At 48.5% G+C, this 13,187-nt stretch overlaps 1 protein-coding gene across 5 annotated transcripts in view; it reads left to right on the forward strand.

Annotated features, from left to right (window-relative positions):
- The first annotated feature begins 10,844 nt into the window (after positions 1 to 10,844).
- Positions 10,845 to 13,187, forward strand: part of STX2 (syntaxin 2) — a 49,535-nt gene continuing 47,192 nt past the window's right edge. For 4 of the 5 annotated variants that reach the window (XM_032168261.2, XM_032168262.2, XM_032168260.2 and 1 more), the window contains exon 1: positions 10,845 to 11,025. In XM_032168261.2, the coding sequence (XP_032024152.1) occupies positions 10,996 to 11,025 (30 nt within the window). In that variant the 5' untranslated portion in view covers positions 10,845 to 10,995. The remainder of the gene's footprint in view (positions 11,026 to 13,187) is intronic. The other variant, XM_032168263.2, reaches the window with a different exon arrangement.

Raw genomic sequence — 13,187 nt, forward strand, 5'->3', positions numbered from 1 at the left:
GCCCAGGCTGGAGTGCAGTGGCGCGATCTCGGCTCACTGAAAGCTCCGCCTCCCGGGTTCATGCCATTCTCCTGCCTCAGCCTCCCGAGTAGCTGGGACTACAGGTGCCCACCACCATGCCCGGCTAATTTTTTTGTATTTTTAGTAGAGATGGGTTTTCACCGTGTTAGCCAGGATGGTCTCGATCTCCATACCTCATGATCCGCCGGCCTCAGCCTCCCAAAGTGCTGAGATTACAAGCGTGAGCCACTGCGCCCGGCCTAAAAAGATTTTTTGTAGAGCCCGGCTATGTTGCCCAGGCTGGCCTCGAACACCTGGCCTCAAGTGATCCTCCCACCTTGCCTCCCAAAGCACAGCAGTTACAGGTGTAGCCACAGTGCCTGGCCTTTCTCTTTTATCTTTTTTCTTACACACACACACACACGCACACACACATATGCACACACATGCTCACACACACATGCACATGAATACACACACTTCCACGCTTGAATATAAGCACACACACACGTGCACACACACGCACACATGCAAATGCACACACATTCTCACACACACATGCACATGTATACACACACACACACTTCCACCCTTGAATATAAGCTCTGCGAAGGCACGAATTTTATATTCTATATGTATACAATTCTATATTCCTGGAGCATAGAACGGTATATGGCACATACTGATATGAACCCAAAAGTCTCTGAGACACAGGTCTCAACCAGTTTAGAAAGTCTATTTTGCTGAGCTTAAGGATGCACCCATCACAGGCTCAGGAGGTCCTGATAGCTTATGCCCAAGGTGGTTGTGGCACAGCTTGCTTTTATACATTTTTGGGAGACATAAGACATCAATACATGTAAGAGTTACATTGGTTCGATCTGGAAGGGTGGGACAACTTGAAGTGGTCGAGGGGGAGGCTTCCAGGTCCTATGCAGATTTAAGACTTTTTTGACTGGCAATTGGTTGAAACAGTTACTGTCAATAGAAAGAAATGTCTGTGTTACAGTAAGCGGTTGTGGAGGCCAAAGTTTTATCATGCAGATGAAGCCTCCAAGTAGCAGACTTCAGAGAGAATAGATTCTAAATGTTTCAACAGACTTAAAGTCTGTGTTGATGTTAACGCTGTTCGGCTTTTCCTGAATTCCAAAGGGAGGAGGGCATCATGAGGCAGGTCCAACTCCACTTCCCATCGTGGCCTGAACTGGTTTTTCAGGTTAATTTTGGAATGCCCTTGGCTGAGAAGAGGGGTCCATTTAGGTGGTTGGGGGGCTTAGAATTTTATTTTTGGTTTACAGTGGGTACTAAATACACATTTCTACATAAATGAACAAGATTCTCTTTAATTATTTGCTCCAGTTATCTACTGCATAATCGACTACCCAAAAACTTAATGGCATAATACAACAATGATTTGTAATTTCTCATGATTCCGTGAGGGAAAAATAAATACTCGGACCCCGATTCACTCTGCCGAAAGAAAAACACTAAGCTGAAACAGAGTCATGAATGAAACTGCCTTTCCTTTTGTTCTGAAGCAGACAGCTACAGATCAAAGGTTAAACACCTCCTCAGGTTGCTACTCTGCATTCACCTTATCTACATAAAGTGCAGCGGCTCACACCTGTAATCCTAACACCTTGGGAGGCCAAAGTGGGCAGATCCCTTGAGCTCAGGAGTTCGAGACCAGCCCGGGCAACATGGCAAAAACCTCGTCTCTACTAAAAATACAAAACTTAGCTGGGTGTGGTGGTGGGTGCCTATGATCCCAGCTACTTGGGAGGCTGAGGCAGGAGAATCATTTGAACCTGGAGGGCGGAGGTTGCAGTGAGCTGAATTCACACCACTGCACTCTAGCCTGGGTGATGGAGTGAGACCCTGCCTAAAATATATATACAAAAATAAAAAATAAAGTGCTGATTTACTGGGCACTAGATAAATACATAATTGATGATTCCCCTACCTGCTCCTTTTCTCTCACAGCATGTGGATGACCACGCCCTCCCTTTTCCCCTGAAGCCTGCTTTTCCCCTTTAAACACTAAAGCCCTCAAAATCATCTTTGGAGAAAGGCAGAGGCCACAGATGATTGCTTCTGTGAGTCTGTGTTTATTTTTTCCAGGCATGTCCTTAACCTACATTGATTGAGACCTGTCTCAGGTACTTTTTGGTTTACAATTCTGAGGGTTAGGAATATGGGCAGGGCTCAGCTTGTTGGTTCTTCTGCTCCAGGTGGTGTTGGTTGGGGTCCACTCACTTGCTACATTAAGCTGGCAGCTGGGTTGCGGTGGAATGCCCAAAATGGCTTCACTCACTGTGCTTTTGTTTTTGGTTTTTATTATTTATTTATTTATTTATTTATTGAGATGGAGTCTTGCTCTGTCACCTAGGCTGGAGTGCAGTAGCATGATCTCAGCTCACTGCAACCTCTGCCTCACCAGTTCAAGCAATTCTCCTGCCTCAGCCTCCTGAGTAGCTGGAAGTACAGGTACCCACTACCATACCTGGCTGATTTTTGTATTTTATTTAGTAGAGATGGGGTTTCACTATGTTGGCCAGGCTGGTCTTGAACTCTTGACCTCAAGTGATTTGCCTGCGTTAGCTTCCCAAAGTGCTGGGATTATAGGCATGAGCCACCATGCCCAGCCTGTTTTTCTTTTTAAGATGGAGTCTCACTCTGTCGCCCAGGCTGGAGTGCAGTAGCGCGGTCTCAGCTCACTGCAACCTCTGCCACCTGGGTTCGAACAATTCTCCTGCCTCAGTCTCTGAGTAGCTGGGACTACAGGCTCGTTTTTTTGTATTTTTAGTAGAGATGGGGTTTCACCGTATTAGCCAGGATGGTCTTGAGCTCCTGAACTCACGATCCACTCGCCTCAGCCCCCCAAAGTGCCGGGATTATAGGTGTGAGCCTCCGTGCCTGGCCCTGTTTTTTGTTTTTAATAGAGACAGGGTCTCACTCTGCTGCCCACGGTGGAATGCAGTGTCACAATCACAGCTCACTGCAGCTGACCTCTTGGGCTCAAGCGATCCTCCCACTTCAGCCTCCCAAGTACCTGGGCCCACAGGTATGCACCACCACGCCTTGCTAATTTTTTATTTTTTATAGAGATAGGATCTTCCTATGTTGCTCAGGCTGGTCTTGAACTCCTGGACTTAAGTGATCCTCCCACCTCTGCCTCCCAAAGTGCTGGGACTACAGGTGCAAGCCACGATGCTGGCCTCCCTTGCTCAGTGCCTATTAACTTTCTCAGATTTCCTGTAGGAAGCAGTAAAGAGTATTTTTCAATCTTTTCTTCATTTTATGAAGCACATTTGTCATCATCTTTTATAAGGCAATCTCATTCCTTATAATGAAGGACTTATGTTCTTAAGGTTTCAGTGCTTTTAAAACAACAGGCCAGGGGCCAGGCATGGTGGCTCATGCCTGTAATCCCAGCATTTTGGGAGGCTGAGGAGGGTGGATCACTTGAGCCCAGGAATTCAGGACCAGCCTAGGCAACATGGGGAGACCCTATCTGTAGAAAAAATAAACAAAATTAGTGGGTTGTGGTGACACACAGCTGTAGTCCCAGCTACCTGGGAGGCTGAGATGGGAGGCTTGCTTGAGCCAGGGAGGTAGAGGCTGCAGTGAGGTGAGATGGTGCCACTGCATCCAGCCTGGGCCACAGAGTGAGACCCTGCCTCAAAACAAAAACAAAAAACATGATGCTAAGCCCCTGTTCCCCCATCTCCCTTTCTGCCGGCTTCTCTGCCTACTTGCTGGAAACCTTATTCTGTATAGTCGGGGTGTTCAGCCAGGCTTGTACACCAAGGAACACAAACACTACGAATATGAATCTAAGAATCCCATAAATCTTCATGCCATGTTACCAATGTGCTGTAATCTTTAGAGTGTGGGCTCAAACTTCAGTGTGCTTATGAATCAAGGCTATAAAAAAAAGAACAAGATCATGTCCTTTGCAGGAACGTGGATGGAACTGGAGGCCACTGTCCTTAGCAAAGGAACACGGGAACAGACACCAAATAACCACATGGTCTCTCTTAGAAGTGGGAGCTAAATGATGAGAACACATGGACACATAGAGGGAAACAACACACACTGTGGCCTTTTGGAGGGTAGAGGGTAGGAGGAGGGAGAGGATCAGGAAAAATAACTAATGGCTACTAGGCTTAGTACCCTGGTAATGTACTAATCTGTACAACAAACCCCCATGACACAAGTTTACCTATATAACAAACTGGCACGTGCACCCCTGAACTTAAAAGTAAAAAAAAAAATCATTTCTTTTCTTTTCTTTTTTTCTTTGAGACAGAGTCTTGCTCTGTCCAGGTTGGAGTGCAGTTGTGTGATCCCGGCTCACCGCAACCTCCAAGTCCTGGGTTCAAGCTATTCTCCTGCCTCAGCCTCCCAAGTAGCTGGGATTACAGGCACCCACCACCATGCCTGGCTAATTTTTGTATTTTTAGTAGAAACGGGGTTTCATCATGTTGCCCAGGCTGGTCTCGAACTCCTGGCCTCAACTGATCAGCTGGCCTCCCAAAGTACTGGCATTACAGGCATGAACCACTGGCCAACAACCATTTCTGATGGGTGAGTCAAGTAGGAGAAATAAAACCAGTGGTGCAGAGGAAAATCCCAGACTGCACAGAGAAAAGCTGGGGTATGTTAGACTGAATAGAAGATGTGTATATTGCCTGTGAGTCTGCAGCCTGTGAACTCTCACATCTGTTTCCTATTGTGATTTCAGAATGCATTCAGCTCTGTTCTAACTCTATAGAGGCCCTTCTCATTCCCTGGGGACTAACTGAATATTTGATTTATTCAGTTCATGTCCACCAGAAACATAGCTGTGTGGGGTAAGGAAGGCTACCAAGATCAATAAATCACCTTCCTTGCCCTGTTCATTCATTCACTTGTAACATTTCTTGACAAGGGGTACATAATATATTATCTGTCCTCCAGGCTATATTCCCTATTCTTCAGGAGCTAAATACCTAATTTTACTAAATGACTGTTAGTTTTCTGTTGCTGCTGTGACAATGATGAAGATGTAGCTACTTTAGGGCCAGGCACAATGGCTCATGTCTGTAATCTCAGCACTTTCGGAGGCCAGGCAGGCGGATCACTTGAGGTCGGGAGCCCGAGGTCAGTGTGGCCAACATGGTGAAACCCCGTCTTTACTTACAATACAAAAATTAGCCAGGCATGGTGGTGGGCGCCTGTAATCCCAGCTACTCAGGAGGCTGAGGCAGGAGACAGAGAATCGCTTGAACGTGGGAGGCAGAGGTTGCAGTGAGCAGAGATCATGCCACTGCACTCCAGCCTGGGCAACAAAGCCAGACTCTGTCTCAAACAAAACGAAACAAAACCAAAAAAAAGACGTAGCAACGTTAAATAAGGCACATTTGTTAGCTCCCAATTCGGCAGGTCAGAAGGCTGAGTGGGCTCCACGGGCTCTCTACTCTGGGTTTCACGAGGCTGAGATCAAGGTGCAGCCCCGGGCTCTTGTTGGGAGGCACAAGGGAGAATCCACTTCCAAACCCACTCCTATTGCTGGCAGAATGCAGTTCTTCGCAGCTCAAGAACCGAGGTTCCCATTTCTTTGCTGGCTGCGTACTGAGGGCCACCCATAGCTCCTAGAGGTCTCTCTTGGGCCCTTGCGTGGGGCCCCTACATTTCAGAGCTAGCAAGAGGGCATCAAATCCTTACACTTGGGGGCTGACTTCCGCTTCTGCTACACCTTTTATTCCAGCTGGGGAAAGTGCTCTGCTTTCCAGGGCTTGTGTGATTACATTGAGCTAACTCCCAGTACTCCAGGAAAGTCAATGACCTATGATTATAGACTTTGCCATCTAAGGTAACATGGTACAAATTCTGGGGATTAGGGTGTACTTCTGTTGGGGCCCATTCTTCAGCCTGTTACAGGTAGACAGGCATGAGTGGGGCAGGAGAGGGCTCTCCCCTGACCCCCCAGGAATGTCAGGAGATCAGCAGGTGCTAGTTCAACAATGATCACACTGCCTCTCTCAAAATGATAATTCAGCAGCTAGCGCCAGGGAGAGACAATCTCCTGATGGTCTGCAGCTGTTATATTAGAGTGTTAATTGAAGGCAGGTGCCAGGGAGAAGCAGAAACGGCTTCCAGTAAAATCTCAGGTATTGGGCAAGGGAGCCTGAGCATGTGCATTAGGAGACAAAATGGCGGAGTATGACCTCCTGGGGGGCTCTCTGAAGAAAGCCTCAGATGGCCATGTGTACAGCTTCCTAAACGTACAGCACATGCTCACTTCCCCAGCGTGAAGAAAGCACTACACATGTGGGCAGCCCACCCTAAGGGAAGAATCATGGGAAAGGGGCGCAAGATGCCAGAGGTGGCCCAGCATAGAAAGTCCTAGAATCACAGTTAAACGGGGCACTTGACCTGTTACACATACAGTATTACATATTATACATACAGTATATACATACTATATGTATATACTGGGCATGGTGGCATGTGCCTGTAGGCTACTCAGGAGGCTGAGGCAGGACGATTGCTTGAGCCCAGGTGGTCAAGGCTGAAGTGAGCTGTGATTGTGCCACTGCACTCCAGCCTGGGCAACAGAGACTCTGTCTAAAAAAACCATACATATATATACACACACACACACACACACGTACACACTATACATATATAGTATATGCATACTATACACACATATAGTATATACATACTATACACACATATAGTATATACATACTATACACACATATAGTATATACATACTATACACACATATAGTATATACATACTATACACACATATGTGTATATATACTATATATAGTGTATACATGCTATATATACACATACAGTACATGTTATATATACACATATATAGTATATACTATGTAGTATGTATATACTATACTCCTGAGTAGCCTACAGGCACATGCCACCATGCCCAGCTAATTTTTAAAAACTTTTTGCAGAGACAGGATTTTGCTATGTTGCCCAGGCTCCAGTCAGATTTTCTCAGGAATGTAACTTAGCCCTTTGTTTCTCTTTTCTTTTCTTCTTTTCTTTTCTTTCCTTTTCTTTTTTTTCTTTTCTTTTCTTTTCTCTTTCTTTCTTTTCTTTCTTCCTTCCTTCTTTCTTTCTTCCATGTTTCCTTTCTCCTTCCTTCCTTTTTTCCTTTTTTCTCATTCCTTCCTTCTTTTTTCTTTCTTCCGTTCTTTTTTCCTTCTTCCTCTTCCTCTGCCTCTTTGATGTTTTCTTAAGTTTTTTAAACATTTATTTATTTATTTATTTTTTAGAAACAGGGTCTTGCTCTGTGGACCCAGCTGGAGAGCAGTAGCATGATCACAGCTTACTGAAGCCTCCAACTCCTGGGCTCAAGCAATCCTCCCACCTCAGCCTCCATGTAGATTTCACTCAATGTTAGTGTTTGGCTGTTATGATGGTGTTTTGAACCCACTGTTGTGATCTGGCTGATGTTTTGACCCTGAAGACACCTTGACTACATATGTATGTATGTAATATCAACAAAAATGATAAATTACACATTATTATTTATTAGGGGAAATTCAGCCAGATATCGGGCAAAATTCACCCCCGATATTTCACGTAGGTTCTTTTCTATTTTCCCTAAGTGTCGGCTGGTCTGAGAAACAAAGGGACAGAGTACAAAAGAGAGAAATTTTAAAGCTGGGTGTCCCGGGGGAGACATCACATATCGGAAGGATCTGTGATGCCCCCTGAGCCATAAAACTAGCAAGTTTTTATTAGCGATTTTCAAAAGGGGAGGGAGTGTACTAATAGGGTGTGGGTCACAGAGATCACATGCTTCACAAGGTAATAAGATATCACAAGGTAAATGGAGGCAGGGCGAGATCACAGGACCACAGAACCGGGGTGAAATTAGAATTGCTAATGAAGTTTCGGGCACACATTGTCATTGATAACATCTTATCGGGAGACAGGGTTTGAGAGCAGACAACCGGTCTGACCAAAATTTATGAGGCGGGAATTTCCTCATCCTAATAAGCCTGGGAGCTCTACGGGAGACTGGGGCTTATTTCATCCCTACAGCTGCAACCTGTATATACATATAGCTTGTATGTACTATATGTGTGTATATAGCATGTATATACTATATGTGTGTATATAGTATGTATATACTATATATTTGTAGTGCATGTGTGTGTGTGTATATATATATTTTTTTAGGCAGGGTCTCACTTTGTTGCCCAGGCTGGAGTGCAGTGGCACAATCACATTTTCAGCCTTAATCTCCTGGGCTCAAGCAATCCTCCTGCCTCAGCCTCCTGAGTAGCCTACAGTCACATGCCACCATGCCCAGCCGCCCCCAAAGTGGCCATTTCAGAGGCCTACCCTCAGGGATGCATTCTCTTTCTCAGGGATGTTCCTTGCTGAGAAAAATAATTCAGAGATATTTCTCCCATTTGCTTTTGAAAGAAGAGAAATATGGGCTCTGTTCCGCCCGGCTCACCGGCAGTCAGAGTTTAAGGTTATCTCTCTTGTTCCCTGAACATTGCTGTTATCCTGTTCTCTTTCCAAGGTGCCCAGATTTCATATTGTTCAAACACACATGCTGTACAATTTGTGCAGTTAACGCAATCATCACAGGGTCCTGAGGTGACATACATCCTCCTCAGCTTACGAAGATGATGGGATTAAAAGATTAAAGACAGGCGTAGGAAATCACAAGGGTATTGATTGGGGAAGTGATAAGTGTCCATGAAACCTTCACAATTTATGTTCAGAGATTACAGTAAAGACAGGTGTAAGAAATTATAAAAGAATTAATTTGGGGAACTAATAAATGTCCATGAAATCTTCACAATTTATGTTCTTTTGCCATGGCTTCGGCCAGTCCCTCCGCTCGGGGTCCCTGAATTCCCGCAACGATTATTCACAACTTCATTTTTTTCCTCTGGCAGGATAAGGAAAGTTTTGAGGTTGGGCATGGTGGGCTCATGCCTGTGGTCCCTGCGCTTTTGGAGGCTGAGGTGGGAGGATTGCTTGAGCCCAGGAGTTCAAGACTGCAGTGAGCTATGACCGTGCCACTGCACTCCAGCCTGGGGGACAGAATAAGACCTTGTCTCAAACAAACAAACAAACAAACAAACAAAAAGTTTTGGTTGCCAATTCAACACCATCCAGCTGCTGCCAATATTATTATATGTTTTAGAAAAATCTGCTGGGGGAGAGGGAGAAACGAGGGAGGGGCCAGTATTTACCGGAGAGGGAGAATTAAAATGGTGGTGGCTGAGGCAAGAAGGCTGAAAGAAAAGTGCGTGCCTGTTGCGGGGTCTAGGAGGCATTCCGGTGGGGAAGTTCAGGATATGGAGAGAAAAACCATATCTTTTCTTTTTTTTGGAGACGGAGTCTCACTTTACTGCCCAGGCTGGAGTGCAGTGGTGCGATCTTGGCTCACTGCAAGCTCCGCCTCCCGGGTTCAAGCAATTCTCATGCATCAGCCTCCTGAGTAGCTGGGATTACAGGCACGCGCCACCACAGCCACCTGGACAACTGGCCGTCAAGACCTTCCATCGGGTAACAGAACCACATCACACCTAGAACCAAGTCCAAAACGTCCTGTTCTTTTCTGTGTAGCCTGTTGTTCTCAAGCAGATTTCTTAGCGCTGCCTTCTGGTCAGATCAAAGCCACCTCCTCCAGGAGGCAGTAAAGACTTTAACCTTGTTTAAAAAGAAGTCTTGCCTTGCCTTCTCCTCCTGGAAGGCAATCTTTGTTTGCCTGGGAGTCTTTGGCTAGCCAGAGATTAACAGTGTGATTTATGGTGGGGGCTTAGGGTTACATGGATATCACTTAACCAAGAGGCTGAGTATCAGCCATGAGAGCAATCAATCAGTCAATCACGCACATGCAATGGAGCCCAGTAAAAGTTCTGCACACTGCGGCTCAAGTGAGCTTCCCTGGCTGGCAGTACTTTATGTGTGTGGCCACACATCAGTGCAGGGCAAGTAATGAGGCCTGACTACACAGGGAGAGGACCACGGGAGGACCTCGAAGCTCCACGCTGTAATCCCCAGACTCCCCCTCTGCCCTTCTTCCTTGGCTGATGTTAGTCTGTATCATTTCCCTGCTAAGAAACCATAGTTGTGAGTACAGTAGTTTTTAGTGAATTCTGTGATTCCTTCTAGCAAATTATGGAACTTGAAGGTGGTTTTGGAAACCGCCAGAATTTGCCGTTGGTGTCAGAGGCGATAATGGTCTTGGGGACTGTTCCCCCAGCCTGTGTAGTTCACCTAAGCTCCTGCACCTTCATGGCGGCCTCTCTGCCAGTTCTCCTCTGTGTCCATGCCCTTACTTTCTCTTCTCATCTATCATTTATTTGTCTGTGTCTGTATTGCCTGTTTCTCCTGCCAGAATGGCATCCCAGGGCTGGGCCTGCGGGGGCTCTTCCCGTTACCGCCCCCTGCCATGTTGTGCTCCTTAAGCATCATGTGTGGTACACGATCTCTTCTCCTTCATTCACACCCGAGGCTGGGCGTGGACCGTTAAAGAGAAGGTTCGGCACATGTATTACTCAAAGCTGCACTCAGCACATTCCGGGAGCTTTGCTCTTTGTCACTATTCGTTGAATGCTCTATATTTTGATAAATAAAACAACGAATGTGAAAGCATAAAAGCAGACCAAGAAGGGACAAACAGCACCTGTAGCGGAACTGCCAGCCTGGGGCTCGGCCAGACCCCGCCCCTCCCCGCCTAGGCCCCGCCCACCAGGCCCCGCCCCTCGGGGTTCCCGCAGGAAAGCACCGCCCCCGTGTGGGTGGGTGCGGGGCGCGGCGCTGGCCGGGCATGCGCAGAGCGCGCGGGGCGCGGTTGCCGTGGCAGCGCCGGCTCCGGAGAGGGCTGCTGGCGCTGGGCCGGGACCGCTGGGCCTGAGGTGGCGACCGGAGAGCCCGCGGCCGGGCCGGAGGCAGCTCGGGACAGGCTTGAGCGGCGGGGCGCGCTGCCCGGCCGGCGGGGATGCGGGACCGGCTGCCAGACCTGACGGCGGTGAGCGGCAGCCGCGGGTAGCGGTTCAGGCCCGGCCGGGGCGGGGTCTGGAGGGCGGGCGGGGGCTCGGGGCGTCTTGGGCGGGGCTCCGGGTGGGTCCCCAGGGCGGGGATCTCCGGCGTTCTGGGGCGGGGGCTGCGGGCAGAGTCTCAGGGAGTCTTGAGCGGGGGCTCCTGGTGGGGTCCCCAGGGCGGGGGTCCCGGGAGTCCCAGGGTGGGGGCTCCGGGCGGGGTCCCCAGGGCGGGGGTCTCGGGAAGTCCTACGGTGGGGGCTCCGGGGGTCTCGGGGAGTCCTAGGGTGGGGGCTCCGGGCGGGGTCCCCAGGGCGGGGGTCTCGGGGAGTCCTAGGGTGGGGGCTCCGGGGGTCTCGGGGAGTCCTAGGGTGGGGGCTCCGGGGGTCTCGGGGAGTCCTAGGGTGGGGGCTCCGGGCGGGGTCCCCAGGGCTTCCTGGGCGGAGTCCTCAGGGCGGGTTGGCGCAGGAGGAGGGAGCGGGGAAGGTCCCGGCCTCGACCCCCTCTTCAAGGGTGGCTCCCTGTCCGTCACTCCGCCTGGCGGATTCTATCTGGCGCTTACCCAGCCGGAGCCCACCGGTCTAACTTTGGTCCGCCCCACGGGGTCCCCGCAGCGGGCGTCAGCCCCGGGGAGCAGGCCGGGTCTTCTTGGTCGCTGCTTTATTCCTGGGGCTTCACACAGGACTCTGCACCAAGCAGGAGGCAGCAGATGGGTGTGAAATGCGGGCGCCTTAGAGTGCTGGGTGCTTGGGGTGGGGCGAGCGCGAACAACAGCTCGTGACTATCTCCCACTAGTTTGCTTTGGGAACTGGGACCGTGTGTTGACTCTGAACGCACCTAACGCGCCCAGCAGCCGGGCACACAGCAAATTACTGTTTACTTTAGCAAGGGAGAAGCAGGTCAATAAAAATTTTGGAAGGATTTTGATGCATTCTACACGTGTAAAGGTGACAGGACTGTGCATGGTTCAGTGACAGCGAAATGATAGTGATTTGATGGTCGTGCACTTTCCAAGCTTGTCTAGCCCAAGACGGCTTAGGCCAAAAGAAGTAGTTATGACTTTTTCCCTTTACAATACAGGTACTAATTCATGCTGCGTGTGTGCGCAGATAGAGCCCCTGGTCTCTAAATTGTTGGCAGCCTCAGAACAGGGGTGCTAAGGCCCACAGCCCTACGGCACCCATTGCGTGTAATAAATTATTCTCTCTCCTCTGCTTCTAGAATGGAGCTGTTATGTACCCCCGAGTGGGAGAATAGAGAAAAGAGCCACTTAAATCATTATCTGTGTTCTGTGGTTCAGATGAGGAGCTCTGGTTGAGAAAGGCAATGATTTCATCCTTAGGATCATGGAAATTATGCTTTATATTCATTCCAGGGAAGTTTCTTCACAGTGATTTTTCCTTTTTTATTAATGGACAAATATTCCCTGTGGTCCGCAGGTCAATATCATCTTAAACACAGCAAATTATAGTTGTGTTGTCTTGCCCGATAGATTATCTTTCAGTGCCGTGTAGTAGGAGCTCAGATATTTATTTAATGAAAAAAAGCCGTGGCTCACGCCTGTAATCCCAGCAGTCTGGGAGATCAGGGTGGGGGGATCACTTGAGCCCAGGTATTGGAGACCAGCTTGGGCAACACAGGGAAACTCTGTTTCTCAAAAAAAATTGAAATATTAGCAGGAGGTGAGTCGCAGTGGCTCATGCGTGTAATCCCAGCACTTTGGGAGGCCGAATTGGGTGGATCACTTGAGGTCAGGAGTTGGAGACTAGCCTGGCCAACATGGCAAAACCCCGTTTCTACTAAAAATACAAAAATTAGCCGGATGTCATGGCGCACACCTGTAGTCCCAGCTACTCTGGAGGCTGCGGCAGGAGAATCGCTTGAACCCAGGAGGCGGAGGTTGCAGAAAGCCGAGATTGTGCCACTGTACTCCAGTCTGGGCAACAGAAAGAGACTCTGTTTCAAAAAAAACCAATAAAACAAAACACGCACAAAAAAAACTATCCAGGTGTGGTGACTCAAACCTGGTACTCAGGAGGCTAAGCTAGGAGGATTCCTTGAGCCCAGGAGATAGAGGCTGCAGTGAGCCATGATTGTGCCATGCCCCTGCACTCCAGCCTGGGTGACAGAGTGAGACATTGTCTCAAAAAAA

The sequence above is a fragment of the Hylobates moloch genome, unplaced genomic scaffold (assembly GCF_009828535.3).
Source record: "Hylobates moloch isolate HMO894 unplaced genomic scaffold, HMol_V3 SCAFFOLD_12, whole genome shotgun sequence".
Classification (NCBI taxonomy): Eukaryota; Metazoa; Chordata; class Mammalia; order Primates; family Hylobatidae; genus Hylobates; species Hylobates moloch.